At 40.0% G+C, this 19439-nt stretch overlaps 1 protein-coding gene and 1 long non-coding RNA gene across 3 annotated transcripts in view; one reads left to right on the top strand and one right to left on the bottom strand.

The window, feature by feature from the left end:
- LOC148149141 (uncharacterized) overlaps positions 1-19439 on the top strand; it is a 134134-nt gene that overhangs the window by 58922 nt on the left and 55773 nt on the right. Inside the window, exon 2 of one of the 2 annotated variants that reach the window (XR_015758151.1) lies at positions 8272-8397. This is a non-coding gene — a long non-coding RNA (uncharacterized LOC148149141). Of the gene's footprint in view, positions 1-7638; positions 8398-19439 lie in introns of those variants that run through there. The other variant, XR_015758150.1, reaches the window with a different exon arrangement.
- The window catches only part of ttc39a (tetratricopeptide repeat domain 39A), a 101559-nt gene that overhangs the window by 36729 nt on the left and 45391 nt on the right, over positions 1-19439 (bottom strand). Inside the window, exons 6-11 of the mRNA XM_043699215.2 lie at positions 12643-12707; positions 10219-10318; positions 9577-9642; positions 7106-7214; positions 1598-1665; positions 1440-1499 (exon numbers count right to left, since the gene is read on the bottom strand). Of these exons, the coding sequence (XP_043555150.2) occupies positions 1440-1499; positions 1598-1665; positions 7106-7214; positions 9577-9642; positions 10219-10318; positions 12643-12707 (468 nt within the window). The remainder of the gene's footprint in view (positions 1-1439; positions 1500-1597; positions 1666-7105; positions 7215-9576; positions 9643-10218; positions 10319-12642; positions 12708-19439) is intronic.

Raw genomic sequence — 19439 nt, 5'->3', positions numbered from 1 at the left:
CAAAAAAAAAAAGATATTTCCTGAAATAATTCCAGACGCCTTTATCCTGCCACCAAGTCATCTTTTCTTTGCATGTGGAGAGTCCCTGACACTGATGCAGCTCCCTTAGAGCCAAATCTCAGAGCAAACAGGAGGTCTGACACTCCTATTTTGTCAGCCAGGGATCTCTGATTAACAGCCCCAGTTAGGGAACTTAGAAAATTCTATTAAGTCCACCAGGCTGACCTTATTACAATTACGACAATTCCCTTTATTCTTTCATGTGTACATCACTTGGTGGGCCAGTATTTATTACCCACCCCTAGTTGACATTGAGATGATGATGGGATGCTGCCTTCTTGAACCATGGCAGACAACATGCTGTAGGTTTACCCACAATTCCATTAGGGAGGGAGTTCCAGGATTTTGACCCAATGACACTAAAAAAAAGTTCAATTTCTGGTCATGGGCAAGCCCAGGTAAGCGATGGATTCAGCAATGGTAACGCCATCACTGATGGTAATGTCAACAATGATGGTTAAATTCTCTCTTGTTGTAAACAGTCATGCCTGGCACGTGTGTGTGTGTGTGTGTGTGTGGGGGGGGGGGGGGGGGGGGGGGGAATGGGGGGTAAGTAACATTTGTCACTTTTCAGCTCAAGCCTTTATATTGTTCAGGTCTTGCTGCAGTTGGACATCGACTGCTTCAGTATTTGAGTCATGAATAGTGCTGAACATCGTGTAATCATCAGTGAGCATCCCCACCTTACAACAGAGGAAAGGTCTTTGATGAAACAGTTGAAGATGGTTGAGCTTAGGACACTACTCTGAGGAAAAGTGCTCTTGTGGCACAGTGGTCATGTCTGAGCCAGGAGACCCACATTCATTTTCCACCTGCTCCAGAGATGTGTAATAACATTTCTGAACAGTGAATAGGTTGATTAAATAATATCTACCTAACAACATCTGCAAATATATTCTGGTGCCGAAATGATTGATCCCCAACAATCATAACCACATTCCTTTGAGGAAGGTATGACTCCAATTAGCAGTGGTTTCCACACCCCCACCCCCCCCACCCCCAATTAAAAAATGCCAGAATTACACTTGTGGTGCTGTGGACAGAATACTAATGAAAAGGTTGCAAACTTGAAATTTATCCCAGTTTTTATGATAACACAGTTGAATTTTACAAATTGGTCAGATAAAGATTATTGCACTAAAATTGTACTGTTGAGACCATTACAATTCAATTTATCAAAAAGCAGTATTCTCTATGATCAAAGACAGACTAATGACAGTTACGCTTCTCTGGAACAATTAGGAGTAAAATCTGTTGATTGTTTCAGTGTTATGGAAATGAAACAGTTCTGTAGCACACAGACAAACTGTGTTCTGCCAGATTATCATCCATGTAATCAAAATGAAATACTGCTCATTTCATGCCCAAACTCTACTTACTGCATCTATGTTTCCTCTGATTTCTTCAATTCTTCCTGCAAAAAACAAGAAGATGGCACCCTGCAGGAACAGGGAGATATAACTTTAAATAGTAACAAATAGATTTTGATAGGATTACAATGTTTTAAAATGAAACATTTATATCTCCCACAGAATACCTTTGGATACCGTTTGAGAAAGGGTAGTAGTAATCGCTCTGCATCATCAACATCACCTTCGCCTGTCCCTGTTCAGAATTGCAAATTCAAGTCAGGATTTTAATATTGCAGAAGCTGTAACAATGGCAATATTTGTTAAAATGCACCAATTTTTAAAATTTGATATCTCAGCAGCACTAAAACACCACAGGTTAAACATGTCATTGTTTCAGTTGTTAGTTTTTTTAATTTTGAGACCTCCCATTCTCTCCTACTATCTATCCACAATTCTTTAACTTTATTTTAACCATTAAGGGTTCCTGTGGAGGTCTAACTACTAAAATTGAAAATGCAACAAATTTGTCCTCAGAAAATATTATGCATAAGGTAAAACATTTTTGCACAACTTACTAATTAATATTTTGTAAAAACAGTAGAATTCATTACATATCCACAATGTGAAAACTGGGCTGTATAGCTGCATAGAATTCACTCCCTTAGGTGTCTACAGCCAGTGCGAGACAAGTAGAAGCTGAAATAGCATGTAGGCTGAGCCCTGACTGCTAGAGTGCTAGCATGGGCTATGCTGTGTGTGCACTAGAAGCATGCATTTTGGGTTAACTGTAATGCTAACCAGAATTTAAAAAAGTGTGGTGCTGGAAAAGCAAAGCGATCAGGCAGCATCTGAGGAGCAGGAGAATCAATGTTTTGGGCATAAGCCCTAATATCAGGAAGGGCTTATACATGAAATGTTGATTCTCCTGTTCCTTGGACCTGCTGTGCTTTTTGGCTCTGACTCTCCAACATCTGCAGTCCTCACTTTCTCCTGTAATGCTAATCAGTCTTACTGGCAGAATATGCATCAAATGAGCCAATGTGGACCACATAGGTTGTTAACCCATTCTTAACGACTCTGTTTGGCTGCATTATGGATGCATCTTCCTTGGCCTTCAAGTTTTGGAGTGAGACTTGACCCAGAACTGCTTTCGGAGGACGAGATTCTACCACTGTATCAAAAGACCTAGTCAAACTTATGCATACTTAAACATGCCAAACTTAAAATTTACCCAAGATAAAAGATGAATTTATCTCTTAACATTTATTTAACCCACTGCCCTCACTTAGGGAAATTAAGACAATGATCATAAGCACCAACCAATTACCCGTTATTCTATAATTTCAATTTGTGGTTGCTTCTGCATTGGAGAAACAGTGACTTGGTGATCACTTTGCAACACCTACATTCTTTCTGCAAAAATGAACCTAAGCTTCCAACTGCCTGCCACGTCAACACACCGTGCTCCCAAGTTAACATGTCTGTTGCAGGTCTGCTGATTCCTGATGCAGGGCTTATGCCCGAAACGTCGATTCTCCTGCTCTTCAGATGCTGCCTGACCTGCTGTGATTTTCCAGCATCACACATTCGACGCTGTTAAAGGACTGCTTCAGTGCTCCAGCAAGTACATCTTATTTTCTACTTGGGGACCCTGCAACCTCTATGACTCAACACCAAGTTCAATAATTTTAGAGCCAGATTCCCTCCTTTCATTATTGTTTTATTTTACCCATTCCACGCCCAGTGCTGTTATGACATGAGGTGCTTTTTGTACAGACACCCATTCCCACATACTCCTAGGCCCATTATCATATTATATGGGTTGCTTTCAGTACAGCTTACCCATTTTCTCACCTACTCTTCGCTCTTATCATCACATTCAGCTTTCCTTCTGTCCTGGCCTGCTAACCATAATCTCCTTGTTTATCCACCCCATACATCTCATCTGGGCGCCATCTCCATCTATTCAACTCTCTCATCCACCTCCATCCTCATCTTCAGCACAAACACCACATTTTCCTGGCTGCTAACAATTCTGATGAAGAGTCACTGGATGTAAAATGTTTGCTCTGCTTTCTTCCCACAGATGCTGCCAGACTTGCTCAATTTCTCCAGCAATAGCTGTTTTTGCTCCATATTGTAGTTTTCACTAGGTCCCCACCTCCTGCCCTATTTATTGCAGCTGCCACTCAGGCCAATATTCCACTCATCTTCTAATCATCAGTTCTGTGAAACAGTCGCTCGACCCAAAACATTAACTTGGATTTCTCTCCACAGATGTTGCCAGACATGCTGAGCTTTTCTAACAATTTCTGTTTTTTGTTTCTGATTTCCAGCATCTGCAGTTCTTTCGATTTTTATTTTCTAATGTGATACTATTTTATACTTCTGGAGCAGGTGGTACTTGAAATCGAACATCCTCGCTCAGAGGTGGGACACTACCTCTACACCACAAGTGGCCTCGCGTCCATATTTCATAAAACCCTTTTTCACATATCTTGTAGGTGCCTTTCATTATCTCTGCCACTTCATAGACTGCCACCTCAGTGGCTGCAGCATATCTGACACTTCCAGCCAAGGACACTGCAGACACCGAATAAGGTACCCCAAGTTACTCTAGTGTGAGGGGTGATGGATGTTTGTCAGATAGTGCTTCCCCAGAGTGCTCCATGAACTCTCAACCTGTCATGGCTGCACAGTCCTTTAGAATCTAAAAGCATAAGGGAAAGTTGGTGAGGGAAGGGGGATATGAATGGAAAGCATGATTTCCATGGTCACAGGATCTACATTTTCGCCTCATGATTCCAATAAAGAATCAGCTGCCTCAAGACTTGTTAGCTAGCTGAAATGGCTATTAGTTACTCACACTGCTTGGCTGCCTTTTGAACATGTATTCAGCCCAAGTGTTTTGTGCTGGGTTACACATTAACTGAAAAATATTACTCAGAGTCAGAGTCATATGGCATGAACCAGTCCCATTTGTCTGTGTTTGACCCAAATCCTTCTAAACCTTTCCAATTTCTGTACCTGTTCGAAGATCTTTTAAATGTTGCAACTGTACCTGCCTCTATCAGTTCATCTGGCAGCTCATTCCATACAAGTGAGGAGGGACCATGAAGCTTGCCTGTTACCTGTCTAAATGGGGCCAGACATTGTCTAATTGCATCTTGTACCATCAAGTCCAGAAGCAGGAGATATCATGTGGTTTTTTTTTCCCTAATCTATTTATATAAGCATCTTTAACTGAAAAAAAAAGTCCAGGGGCTTCACATCATTTTTTTCCAAAGTGGACATTAAGCCAATCAGGACAAATTAGGAAAAATTGGTCAATGAGATGAGCTTTAAGAACACTTGCAAAGGAGGGAACGTTCAGACAATAGGATTCAAAATAGTAAAGGATCTGCCGAATGAAATGCTCAGGTTTGAAGTTTGAAGGAGAAATAGGACTGAAGAAGAGTCCAAGGATATGGTTGAAATAGACCATGAAAAAGAATTAAAGACAAGGACAATGACTTAAAATTTACAGGAGAAAGGATACCATTCTCAAATAGTCATCATCAACATTAACTTCATTAGACAATGAGAATAAGATGGGCCACGCCATACATTTCAAAGTTCTGGGAAGGTCAGAACCAAAGAAGGATAGGATATTAGACCATTAAGGAGATGAAAGTAGCTGGGTTTCGAGGAAGTTAAACAATGTCTAAGTTTCAGTGACTAAGGGACTAAGATATTGTCAAAGATGGACAACACTGCACAGGTGGAAATAAGTTTCCTTTGTACACTGTGAACTAATTCACAACCAAATAAAAAAAAAGCCTCCAAAAATTATGGATCCTACTGATATTTTGCAATTTCTATTCTCTAATAGTTCTAGCATAGTCAGAAAATATATTTGAAGCAAAAGCATTATGAAAGAGACCACTGTGTTTGTGTTCATTTCATTATTTTGTTAGGATCATTGGAAACTCATTCCTCTGAGACTGAAGTTACATTTGATATAATTTCAAGATAACTCCAATCTTTCCTTTGAAAGCACAGGGATCAGATTATGAATGACCAAATGTAGTATCTCCGCTGTCAATATCCCCACTGTATGATTCACAGTAACTTTATCCCACAGTATTTTCAAGTTGGAGTATCAGAATTCTGTATGAAACATTTGGGGAAGCAGTCTCATTTTCTTTCTCCATAAACTGCTGCACTTCAGTCCGAAAAAGTCCAAATGAATTGAGAAAAATTGCAGCCAGGTAGTTGCAGCTCAGTGGTAGATTGCTTGCGTGAAGGTTGTTTAACTCCTGCTTCAGGGCATTGCAACACTAAAGACTGACATTACAACCCTAAGGAAGTACTTCACTGTCAAAAGGTATTGTGTCTCAGAGAAGATATTAAACTGATATTTTGTAGGTCTTCTCAGATGGATGTAAAAGATCCATTTTAAAAGATGTAAAATGAAAAACAAAAGAGTAGAGGGAACAGCAGCACATTTGTTCATCAATAATTACAGAAACAGCTCAGTGGTGATTATCATATTGCTATTTGAAGGTTGTGTGCAAATTGGTTGTATCCAACACTTCAAACATACCCAACTGTCTATGAAGTACTTCATAACCTGCAATGGCCATGAAAATATTACACAAACACAAATTTTTCACGTCTCTTATTTGCAAGGGTGGAGAAGTTAACTGATTTCGCATCAACATTGTACTTTATCAATTCCTTTGGACACTTAATCAAGTGGTGATCACTGCCCACCATCACCCATCGTAAAAGTATAACAGTTGTAAGGCCACCCTTCTGCCAACTGAAGCCCTTAAATGGGCAATTAATGCCTAGTTAATGGCCTCATGCTCCCACCACTGATATTGAATGGTGGAACAGGCAATGGTGACTTGCATTTGTGTCCAGGCTCCTGAGTTTGTGTGCATGCACGTGTGGTGGTGGTGGTGGTGGGGGAGGGGGCACCCTGGTTATAGGCAAAAGTGAGGACTGCAGATGCTGGAGATCAGAGTCGAGATTAGAGTGGTGCTGGAAAAGCACAGCAGATTAGGCAGCATCCAGGGAGCAGGAAAATCGATGTTTCGGGCAAAAGCCTTTCATCAGGAAAATCGACATTTCAGGCAAAATGATGAAGGGCTTTTGCCTGAAACATCGATTTTCCTGCTCCTCGGATGCTGCCTGACCTGCTGTGCTTTTCCAGCACCACTCTAATCTAGCACCCTGGTTATAAGCCACTTAGTCCCTGATGAGAGTCTTTGTATCAAGAAGTGACAGAACAGCTGTCAAAAGCAATACCCCTCCCCCCTCTACCAATATTCTCCTTCCTTGGAGACCTCCCCAACCACCACTACTATTCATTTGTGCTCAAATCCTTCCTGGATCTAAGGCCTTAGATGGGTGTAGTAGGAAGCAGTCTCCCCAGTTGCCGTGCTGATTACATAAGAGCTGCCAGCATTGAATTAAATGGCAGCTCTCAACAGGTACGACTTCAGCCCCATGGGAGGATTTTGATCCTAGGACAGGGCTTGCTTGCCCAGGCAACACAGGAATTTCATCAGCTTTCCAGATAACAGCCAACAACTCCATCACCTCCACAAGGTTCCATTCCATCATTAATAAAATTGAAAACTTGTATTAATTTTTGAAAACCAGCCCAAGACTGAGGAGTGTATACAGGTTTCAACAGTACTCACCTAATACAAAACTCATAAATGTGTGATAACAAAGCAGCAACATGGTACACAGGAGAGCACGGAAGTTTTCTGTGGATGCTCCTTCCTGTAATTGTTCTAGACCATATTCCTAAAGACAAAGATTCATATCAAAAGAAGAGATTGCATTTTCAGCACATGATTATGTTTTTAGAATGTCAAAAAAATTCTTAATAGTATTTCCTGATAAAAATATTTCTTATACATTTTGCAGAATTTAATACTTATCATGTAATATCCTTGAACTGAACAGGTATGCAACAACAACTATACTTGAAATGCAATTCATTGATTGTAAACCATTTTGAGATGTCCGGGTGTCATTATAGGTAGCATTAAAATGTTACGCCTATTCTTGCTTGTTCAACAAACAAACAAACATTAATTGTCAAATACAAATATCAAATACGGATAATCTGAAAATTGAGTAGCCCTAAAATTGACTTTTGAAAGGAATTTGACTGATACAAGGAGATGTGCTCTATTTGCAGCTTAAATCTCATGGTCTCTTTTACTCAAAAAGCATCTTTAGCAAGTTTAACAATCAAATATTACAAGAAAAACCCTCCAATGAACACTGGTTGAAGTTAATTTGCAAACTGATACCCTTTCAATTTTCTCATAATACATGTTACAATGAATCTTTAGAATTAACAGGATAGAACTGTAGAACAATAGTTAGAAGATTAGATCAGAAGACATCAGAAAAAAAAAAAATCAATGAAGCAGCTGACTACAAATAAACTGAAGGGACTCCATTTATGTGCCTTCTATTGAAGTTATTTTGAGCTAAGCAAAGCCTAGGGTTGAATCTTACATTTGTTTGGCAATGTCCAAGTCACGTTGAGTTTTTTGGAGGGATTTTTGCTGCAAGGCCTATGACTTCTCTCACCATTTCTTCCCAAACACCGCTCATCAATTATTTATCACATCCCAAAGCAAGTGCCACATCTAATTTCCATCCAATCTTAACACACTATTCCTGAAACAATTCATCATTTGGAGGATATCATGGAAGCCTTGCACCATCTTTAAAAACCCATTTTATACCCAGCCAATCACTGTCAATCTGGAGCTGCATTACATGGTTGTTGATATTTATCCTGGACATGAAAATTGGGAATATTGATACCTTGCTTTGTGTGCAGAGCCCTGGAATCCCTGCTGGATGAGTGGTGCTGACACAGGATATCCTTCTGCCTCAGGGATCAGCCGTGGAGGACACAACCAGACGATGCCATCACTAGGTCAATGTCCTTTTCCAATTCTCCAGGGTAAGTTTCACCATCTTCTCTTCAATGCCAACCAAGGGTCAAGCTCTACTACTCTCACTGTGTCTTGTAACATCTTTCCTACATGGTCTAATCCATTGCAACCCTCAACACCTCTAACCTGTGCTACCAACTCAATTGCTTGGACACTTGAATCTCTTATGTAATGTAACACACCTATGTGAATTCTATATATTGGTATGAAAACACTTAATTTTAAACTCATCCTTGTTTAATCAACACACAACAATTGTTATCTAGGGGTGTACAAGATTACTTGCACGAGTTGCTTTATGTTTCAGGGTAGTTAGGAGTTGTTTTGAGATTGTCTAAACAATTATTCTCTCTCAGATCACCTTTCTATTCAACTAATCCGAACTACTAAACAAAAGTTGACCAAGTATTTTCATGCTAATGATAGCTTACAGATTTCAGTTGTAAGTTATAAACAAACATTTCATTTTCTGGCACAAAGTATCAGAATTGGAAGACCAAATGGTGAGAATCAGCAAGTGTAAGGACACTAATGTGGTATTTTGAAATATGTGATCAAAAGGTTAATAAGTGAGATTCTAAAATGACAGACAAGTAGGGTTGATCACAAATAAAAAGTATTTGGTTCTTGAACTGAGTTGCTTATACCTGTCTCTAAAAATTTGTATCTTTTTAACTTTATATTTGAACTTCCATGTAAAGGGTCCAAATATTTCAGCGGTAGCTGGAAAAGGAACTCCAGTGGCAAGTGAAGTATTTTGTTATACTTCACTGCCGGTATTGTGTCATTACTCCTGCAATTCATAGCAACATATTAAAACTTGAATTAAGCATCAAAAAGTTTAACGATGATTGCCTAATCATAAACTCACAGTGGAATAGCAGCTTGACATCTATGAACATGTAGACATGGATTTTGAGTGCCAGTCTTATTAAATCTACAGATATATGTGCCATTGGCTTAGCCCAAAAACAAGTAGTGGATTTTTTTATTAAATCTACAGATATATGTGCCATTGGCTTAGCCCAAAAACAAGTAGTGGATTTTTTTTTAAGCACTCTGCCTAATGAACTACAATATTCAATCACTAGATCAGTTACGAGAAATCAATCAAGAAAAACAAGATTAACCTACAAGGTGAAAACAAAATTCTTCCCTGAGATTAACTTTTGAGTATTTATTCTTACCTTGTTTCCAGAAAATCCGACAAATTCTAAAAGTCGGAGAATCCTTGTTGGCAACAGGGATATAGTCTAAGAAAATGAAGGAAAGAAAAAGAAAAAAAAAATTAAAAATATTCAACCTTCACCAATACCCACATCCCATGTACGAACAGAAAAAAATGACATGTTCTGATTGTTTTAAGTCAAATAATTTCATGATTCAGATTTTGACAGAGTGACCATTGTTATCAGCTTAAAACACAGCAAAATCTATTATCTCAGCCAGATCTGATTAGGATTTAAGTACATCTATAAAGGGTATTAGGAAAAAACTCTGCAAATTTGTGGAATTGGTATTTTTACCACTACCACAAAATAATCACAAAAAGAAATTTAGGTTTTGTGGTAGACTGCCCATTCAACGCCAGTCCATTTTACACTTTTGAAGTAGACCAGTTTTGGCCATAGCCACCTCCAGCTGGTCTTTAATTTTACACAGTTGTTCCTCACAATCACATGATTAATAAAAGGTTGTCTTTGCTTTAATGGAGAATAACTCATGACATGCAATAATGGAGAAGAGAGCTAAAGTGACTGTATGACTTGTTTGAAGCAAAGAGATTGTAAAGTTTAAAAGTAAGTCATAAAACATATATTTTTACTCACCAGATTAAAAGCCCCAATTCCAAGTTGAACACCTCCTTCAAGATGGCTGTAATTCTCTCCTTTTGTGTAATTGGATGACTGCACAATGTTAAGAAGTTCCCTTTCAGTAATAAATAAAAAAGGATTAGAGCACAATAATTAACTACTTTCCACAGTTAAATACTTAAAATTTATATCTGACTTTTTTCAGATTTAATGTTGTAATTATATGCATTTAGGGTTTATCATTCGAGTCTCATCATCATTTATTTCATGGATCTGTTTTTGAGTTGATTATTTTGAGATGATGTCAGCCTTCATATTCTCTTCAAATCCCTCTCAACAGATGATGTTTTCTTGTTTAATAGAGACTGTTGCACCTAGTCCTACCGGTGTAAACTTTTAAAATCTCTCAAGCTATCTGATAATGTTTATTAAATCTATAACTGCAGTAATCAATGAAGAAATAAATAGAACTGCATATAATGGACAGCAATCAATTTCCCAAAAATGGAGGGGGATTAAGCATATTTTATAGTGGCTTGAGCTAATCAATTGAGCAATTTCATACTTTTTTTAGAAAATTGTTACGAAGCAAAGTTGAAATGCCAAAGTACCCTGTTTCCTAAACTGGTAAGATGGTAAATAGAAAGTTATGTGTAGGTTTGATTCTCCACAGAATTTTTTCCTTCCTGGACCATTGTGAGTTGCACTAGTTGAAGACTAAATAATTCCCCACAAGAAAAGGGAGAAAGGATACATCAGCATTGGGACACTGAACATGATCACGCAACTGAATCATTTATTATCATATGCATTCAACATAAACACAGAGAAGTGTGTACCATCATCATGAACAGGCACCATTCACATCAACTTAAAAAATAAAGAAAGAGAACTTACAGCAATATTATTAGAAGCAGCAAATCAGAATATTCAGTACACCCATCAGACTTAAAGGGATGCCTGGGCTTACTGGGCTGTCATCATCTCCAATACAAGTTGCTTAAATTTTTAAGTCTGCAGGACTCTACTAAAGGACTCTAACTATGGCTAATGACATAGGAACTGGAATAGTTCATTCAGGTGATCAAGCATACTCCAATGTTTAATGTCATTGCTGATCTGTACCTCAACTGCATTTTCTGCTATAGCTCTGTGTCCCTTATTCCCTAACAAAAATCTATTGACAGTCTTGAACTGAACGAAAGTAAGTACTGCAGATGCTGGAGATTAGAGCCAAGAGTGTGGTGCTGGAAAAGCACAGCAGGTCAGGCATCATCTGAGGAGCAGGAAAATCGACGTTTCGAGCCAAAGCTTTGGGGTTTTTGCCAGAAACATCAATTTTCCTGCTCCTTGGATGCTGCCTGATGTGCTGTGCTTTTCCAGCACCACACTCTTGGCCACACACTTGAACTGACCCCACCTTCACAGCCTTGAAGGAAAAACAATTCAGATTTCCACTACTCAGTCATAAAGTCTTTCCGACTACAATCTTAAATAGTTTGGATCCAAACTTTGAGATCTTAAAGAACAACAATAGAAAATGCTAAAGAAACACAATTTGGCTGGCTGCATCCGTGGAGAGAGAGAAACAAAGTTAACATATCGAGTCCAATATAATGCTTCTTTGGAATTGAGAAGGACAGAAAGCAATGTTATGCTGTAGTCAAAGGGAAGAGGGGGAGGAGTTGACAGTGAAACAGGTGGTGAGTGCCCAAAGCAAGGAGGAGAGTGCAAAATTGCTGCTAAGGATAGAGTTACATGAAAAATAGGTGAGAATGGCAGTTATGAATGGTTGAAAATAGGTCAGCTTTGCTGAGAGCAAACCCATGCAAACAAGAGGCAGGGACTAGGAAGGGGTGAGGAAGATATTTTGAGGAAGGTTCACTAAACCCTAAACATCAGCTACGATTTCTTTCCACAGGTGCTGCCATACCTGCTGAGCTTTTCCAGCATTTTGTTTTCGTTTGTGAGCAAGTTGTAGTGGCTGATGGCATACTGCTGGAGGTGGTGGAAATGGAAGCAGGATAATCCCATGATTGTGGAAGTTGATAGAATGAAACGTGAGGACAAGGGGAACCCTATTGTTATCCTGGGAGGAAGGGAGGGGCAGTGGTGATGACAGTAGTGCAGGGAATGGGTTGGATCTGGCCGAGGGCCCTGTTAAGGTCAGGAGGGGGAATACTTGGTTAAGAAAGAAGAGGACAGAGATGATGTTGGAGGCACCAGTTAGGAAAATGGCTTTGACTGGCGAGTTTATCCCTTATTCTTAATGCCTGTGCTCTTATATTTGATTCAAAATAACTACGCAAGTCAAAAGATGTGGAGTAATGTACAAAACATAATCTTATAGGTAAGCGTTCTATTAGTTACCTTACAAAGTGACAAAGCCTAAAGACCAGATGCAGTATAGCCACTATATCAACTTACATCCCAACTTACTTGTAAGTCTGGTAACTATTTCTTATTTTGATGCTGCCTTTGATAAAACTAATCATGTTCTCATCCTGTAATAAAAATGTTAAAGTGAATTTGAAGTAATCTACATGAATTGGACAATATTAAAAAATGCCAAAAAGATAATTCAATGTGCCAGAATTTATTCTTCAAATATACTAACTCTCCCCCGACAGCATCCAACTGCATTTGAACATTCCTAAATATCTATTACACCAGCAGGAAACTTATTCCAGATAGTTAGTGCATGACAATTGTTTGATATCTATTCAAAGTACCCTGCAGTAATTTTTGAAACTGGTTTATACTTACAGCCACAAACTAGATTGTCTAGCTTTATTTTGAAATAATACTGAACTTATCTTATCCAAGCCATTGATACTTAATAGAAATGATCAAGGTTTGTCAGCTATATTTTACCTAAGTTGTGGAGATAGCTTTTTCACTTTTTCTTGTAGTTGGTCTAATTTACAATTGTGCTTTGCTGTACTCTCTCTCCAATGTCCATACACCTCCTTTGAGATGTTAATTTTTTTTTAAAAGGGTGAGACAGGATGCAGACAGAAAACAGTTACAGGCACTTCTATAATAATTTATTTGGCAGCAATAAAAATAACAGAAATTGGGCTAACCACTACAGTTTTATTTGGCCTAAGTGATCTATTCCATAAACCAAGTACATAAAAAGACACTTGCCCAAAATGAGGTGTACTAATAAATTAGACAAAATTCGAGATATTTTCTGAATACAATTAATTCAGTCAATTTCAAGCAGCCCAATTTTTTTTTGGTTCAGCCCCACTGATAGGAAATCTTCACACTGCAATGCACAAATGCTTGCATAGCTAACACAAGTTAACTTCTCTTTTTCACAATGTTTTACAGTTCATGGTGCTAGGCAATTTCGTAGGAGTAATTATCACCAATGATCTATTCTGGTCCAACCAGGTTGACACTACAGCCAAGAAAGCCTCAGAAGGCTAAAAGTTTGCAAGTCTGTGACGACTCTTACCATTTTTTATAGATGTACCATAGAAAACATTCTATCCAAATGCATCATAGCTTGGTTTGGCCATTGCTGTGCCCAAAAAACTACAGAAAGTTGCGAATGCAGTCCAGTCCATCACGAAAACCAGCCTTCCTTCCCTTGAGTCTGTATAACTTACTGTTACCTCAGGAGAGCAGCCAACATAATCAAAGACACCTTCCACTCCTGTTATACTCTCTTCCCCACCCTCTTCCATCAGGCAAAGATACAAATGTTTAAAAACCCATACCAACAGATTTAAGAACAGCTTCTTTCCCACAGTTATCAAACTTATGAATAGACCACTCAATATGTTAGAGTTGATTCACTGTCAATGGGGGTGGTACCAGGGGACTGGAGAGTGGCGAATGTGGTGCCCCTGTTCAAAAAAGGGAATAGGGATAACCCCGGGAATTACAGGCCAGTTAGTCTTACTTTGGTGGTAGGTAAAGTAATGGAAAGGGTACTGAGGGATAGGATTTATGAGTATCTGGAAAGGCACTGCTTGATTAGGGACAGCCAGCATGGATTTGTGAAGGGTAGGTCTTGCCTTACAAGTCTGATTGAATTCTTTGAGGTGACCAAGCATGTGGATGAGTGTAGCGCAGTGGATGTAGTATACATGGATTTTAGTAAGGCATTTGATAAGGTTCCCCATGGTAGGCTTATGCGGAAAGTCAGGAGGCATGGGATAGAAGGAAATTTGGCCAATTGGATAGAAAACTAGCTAACCGGTCGAAGTCAGAGAGTGGTGGTAGATGGTAAATATTCAGCCTGGAGCCCAGTTACAAATGGAGTTCCGCAGGGATCAGTTCTGGGTCCTCTGCTGTTCGTAATTTTTATTAATGACTTGGATGATGGAGTCGAAGGGTGGGTCAGTAAATTTGCCGATGATACGAAGATTGGTGGAGTTGTGGATAGTGAGGAGGGCTCTTGTCGGCTGCAAAGGGACTTGGATATGATGCAGAGCTGGGCTGAGGAGTGGCAGATGGAGTTCAACCCTGCCAAGTGTGAGGTTGTCCATTTTGGAAAGACAAATAAGAATGCGGAATACAGGGTTAACGGTAGGGTTCTTAGTGAGGCGGAGGAACAGAGGGATCTTGGGGTCTATGTTCATAGGTCTTTGAAAGTTGCCACTCAGGTGGATAGAGCTTGTAAGAAGGCCTATGGTGTATTAGCGTTCATTAGCAGAGGGATTGAATTCAAGAGTTGTGAAGTGATGTTGCAACTGTACAGGACTTTGGTTAGGCCACATTTGGAGTACTGTGTGCAGTTCTGGTCGCCTCACTTTAGGAAAGATGTGGAAGCTTTGGAGAGGGTGCAGAGAAGATTTACCAGGATGTTGCCTGGAATGGAGAATAGGTCGTACGAGGATAAGTTGAGAGTGCTAGGCCTTTTCTCATTGGAACGGCGAAGGATGAGGGGTGACTTGGTAGAGGTTTATAAGATGATCAGAGGAATAGATAGAGTAGACAGTCAGAAACTTTTTCCCTGGGTACAACAGAGTGTTACAAGGGGACATAAATTTAAGGTGAAGGGTGGAAGGTATAGGGGAGATGTCAGGGGTGGGTTCTTTACCCAGAGAGTGGTGGGGGCATGGAATGCGCTGCCTGTGGGAATGGTAGAGTCAGAATCTTTGGTGACCTTTAAGCGGCAATTGGATAGGTACATGGATGGGTGCTTAAGCTAGGACAAATGTTCGGCACAACATCGTGGGCCGAAGGGCCTGTTCTGTGCTGTATTGTTCTATGTTCTATGATCGTTCTCTGCACCTTCTTCGTAGCTGTAACACTCTACATTCTGTTCTGTTACCCTGATGTACTTAGGTAAGTTATGATTTGTCTGGTTAGCATACAAAATAATACTTTTCATTGTATCACCATACATATGACAATAATAAATCAAATTAATAAGCTCATGGTTAATTTTATTTTTAACCTCAACTCCACATTCCTGTCTACCCCAATTATCTTTCAGCCTTTTATTTTTTATCAAGAATCTATCTATCTATCTATCCCTGCCTTAAGACTGTTCAGATTTTACTTGTACCACTTTGAGGAAGAGTTCCAAAGACACTGGTCACAGGCCTCCAGAAAAAACAACTCTCCACCAGCACTCTGTCTTCTACCTTTGATCCAGTACTGTATCCAAATAGCTTGTTCTTCTCTTATTCCATGTGATCTAACCTTGATGATGAATTGAATTTTTTGTCTTGTATGAGCATAAATAACTGTTCAGTTCTTTGAACCTGTTTATTAACCATTCAAGAATGATTTCCAACTTTTCCTACCATTCTGCAGAGTCTGGTGTTATTGACCTAAAGAAAAGCTTAATATCATCATTATGCCTAATTTCTCTTCTGTCAACAACTTATTGAAGCAAATTTAAAACAAAGCCACATCGAGAAATTAGGATAGGTGACAAAATGCTTGTTCAGAGAGGGATTTTAAGGAATGGCATAATGGAGGGAGGGAGGGGAAATGAAGCTTGGGGTAAGTTCCAGAAGTAATCATGTCTCTGACAAAAAAAACTTAACAATATGTTTGTTTAAATCTATATTTTCTTTTCTAAGAATGTTATCATTGGGAAAGACTTCAGGATGTATTAGAAAGGAGGTGATGCTGGACGTCTTAGAGTCACAGAGATGTACAGCATGGAAACAGACCCTTCGGTCCAACCCGTCCATGCTGACCAGATATCCCAACCCAATCTAGTCCCACCTGCCAGCACCCGGCCCATTTCCTCCAAACCCTCCCTATTCATATACCCATCCAAATGCCTCTTAAATGTTGCAATTTTACCAGCCTCTACTGTTTCTTCTGGCAGCTCATTCCATACATGCACTACCCACTGCGTGAAAGAGTTGCCCCGTAGGTCTCTTTTATATCTTTCCCCTCTCACCCTAAACCTATGCCCTCTAGTTCTGGACTCCCTGACTTCAGGGAAAAGACTTAGTCTATTTATCCTATCCATGCCCCTCATAATTTTGTAAACATCTATAAAGGTCACCCCTCAGCCTCTGACGCTCCAGGGAAAACAGCCCCAGCCTGTTCAGCCTCTCCCTGTAGCTCAAATCCTCCAACCCTGGCAACATCCTTGTAAATCTTTTCTGAACCCTTTCAATTTCATAACATCTTTCCGATAGGAAGGAGACCAGAATTGCCCGCAATATTCCAACAATGGCCTAACAAATGTCCTGTACAGCCGCAACATGACCTCCCAACTCCTGTACTCAATACTCTGATCAATAAAAGAAAGCTTACCAAACGCCTTCTTCACCATCCTATCTACCTGCGACTCCAATTTCAAGGAGCTATGAACTGCACTCCAAGGTCTCTTTGTTCAGCAACACTCCCTAGGACCTTACCATTAAGTGTACAAGTCCTGCTAAGATTTGCTTTCCCAAAATGCAGCTCCTCACATTTATCTGAATTAAACTCCATCTACCACTTCTCAGCCCATTGGCCCATCTGGTCAAGATCCTGTTGTAATCTGAGGTAACCTTTTTTGCTGTCCACTACACCTCCAATTTTGGTGTCATCTGCAAACTTACTAACTGTACCTCTTATGCTCGCATCCAAATCATTTATGTAAATGACAAAAAGTAAAGGACCCAGCACCGATCCTTGTGGCACTCCACTGATCACAGGCCTCCAGTCTGAAAACCAACCCTCCACTACCACCCTCTGTCTTCTACCTTTGAGCCGGTTCTGTATCCAAATGGCTAGTTCTCCCTGTATTCCATGAGATCTAACCTTGCTAATCAGTCTCCCATGGGGAACCTTGTCGAAAGCCTTACTGAAGTCCATACAGATCACATTTACTACTCTGACCTCATCAATCCTCTGTTACTTCTTCAAAAACCTCAATCAAGTTTATGAGACATGATTTCCCACGCACAAAGCCATGTTGAATATCCTAATCAATCCTTGCCTTTCCAAATACATGTACATCCTGTCTCTCAGGATTCCCTCCAAAGTCTTAAAACGCATAAAGGTGGATTATTAATGGGTATTCTAGAACTTTGTCGGAAGCTAGGGAAGTGATTGCTGGGCCCTTTGCTGAGATATTTGTATCATCAGTAGCCACAGATGAGGTGTCGAAGACTGGAGGGTGACTAATGTGGTGCCACTATTTAAGGAAGGTCGCAAGGAAAAGCCAGGGAATTATAGACCAGCGAGCCTGTCATTGGTGGTGGGCAAATTGTTGGAGGGGGTCCTGAGGCAAGGACTGATTATGGATAGTCAACATGGCTATGTGTGTGAGGAATAATGTCTCATGAACATGATTGAGCTTTTTGAAAAAGTAACAAAGAGGATTAATGAGAGCAGGGCGGTGGATATGATTTGTATGGACTTCAATACGGCATTTGACGAGCTTCCTCATGGTAGATTGGTTAGCAAGGTTAGATCACATGGAACACAGGGAGAACTAGCCACTTAGATACAGAACTGGCTCAAAAGGTAGGAGACAAAGGGTGGTGGTGGATGGTTGCTTTTCAGATTGGAAGCCTGTGACCAGCAGTGTGCCACAAGAATTGGTGCTGAGTCCACTGCTTTTTGACATTAATATAAATGATTTGGATGTGAATATTGCAGGTATGGCTAATAAGTTTGTGGATGACACGAAAATTAGTGGTGTAGTGGACAGCAAAGAAGGTTACCTCAGAGTACAAGATCTTGATCAGATGGGCCGGTGTGCGGAGGAGTGGCAGATGGAGTTTACCTTAGATAAATGTGAGGTGCTGCATTTTGGAAAAGCAAATCAGGGCAGTACTTATACACTTAATGGTAAGGTCCTGGGGAGTGTTGCTGAATAAAGAGACCTTGCAATGCAGGTTCATATTCTTTTAAAGTAGAGCCGCAGGTAGACAGGATAGCGAAGAAGGTGATATGCTTTCCTTTATTGGTCAGAGCACTGAGTACAGGTGTTGGGAGGTCATGTTGTGGCTGTACAGGACAGTGGTTAAGCCACTTATGGAATACGGTGTGCAATTCTGGTCTCCCTCCTACAAGGGGGGATGTTGTGAAACTTGACAGGGTTCAGAAAAGGATGCTGTCAGGTTTGGAGAATTTGAGCTATAGGGAGAGGCTGAACAGGATGGGGCTATTTTCCCTGGAGTGTTGGAGGCCAAGGGGTGATATTATAGAAGTTCATAAAATCATGAGGGGCATAAATATAGTAAATAGCCAAGATCTTTTCTCCAGAGTAGCTGAAGGGCAGAGGTTTAAGGTGAGAGAGGAAAGATTTAAAAGGAATCTAAGGGGCAATTTTTTCACACACAAGTTGTTGCATATATGGCATGAGCTGCCAGAGAAAAAGGTGTAGGCTGGTACAATTACAACATTTCAAAGGCATTTGGATGGGTATATGAATAGGAAGGATTTAGAGGGATATGGGCCAAGTGCAGGCCAACGGGACTAGATTGGGTTAGGATATCTGGTCAGCATAGATGGGTTGGACCGAAATATCAGTTTCTGTGCTGTACAATTCTATGACTGGGTTATTCTTAAGGATTTTTAAAATGGAATCTAAAGAGGAGGGGATTGATGATTCTCTGAGTTTAAATGTTTAGTTAGCTCATTCTGTGCTAACACCTCCACTTGTAGCAGATTTGATAATCACTGGGGACAGAAAAGGAATTTCAATTTTTCTGGAATTGTTGCAGCTTCTTCCTCTTCTTTTTGCATCACTACTGGAATAGTTGTTCAGCACGCAAGCTTACACAGCGTTCTGAAGCACACAAACCTGCTAG

The sequence above is a fragment of the Chiloscyllium plagiosum genome, unplaced genomic scaffold (assembly GCF_037043375.1).
Source record: "Chiloscyllium plagiosum isolate Xiang-an unplaced genomic scaffold, Cpla_swu_hap1 HiC_scaffold_9, whole genome shotgun sequence".
Taxonomy (NCBI): Eukaryota; Metazoa; Chordata; class Chondrichthyes; order Orectolobiformes; family Hemiscylliidae; genus Chiloscyllium; species Chiloscyllium plagiosum.
Note: the sequence above shows the minus strand (reverse complement) of the source record. Positions and strands in the feature narration are given on the sequence as shown.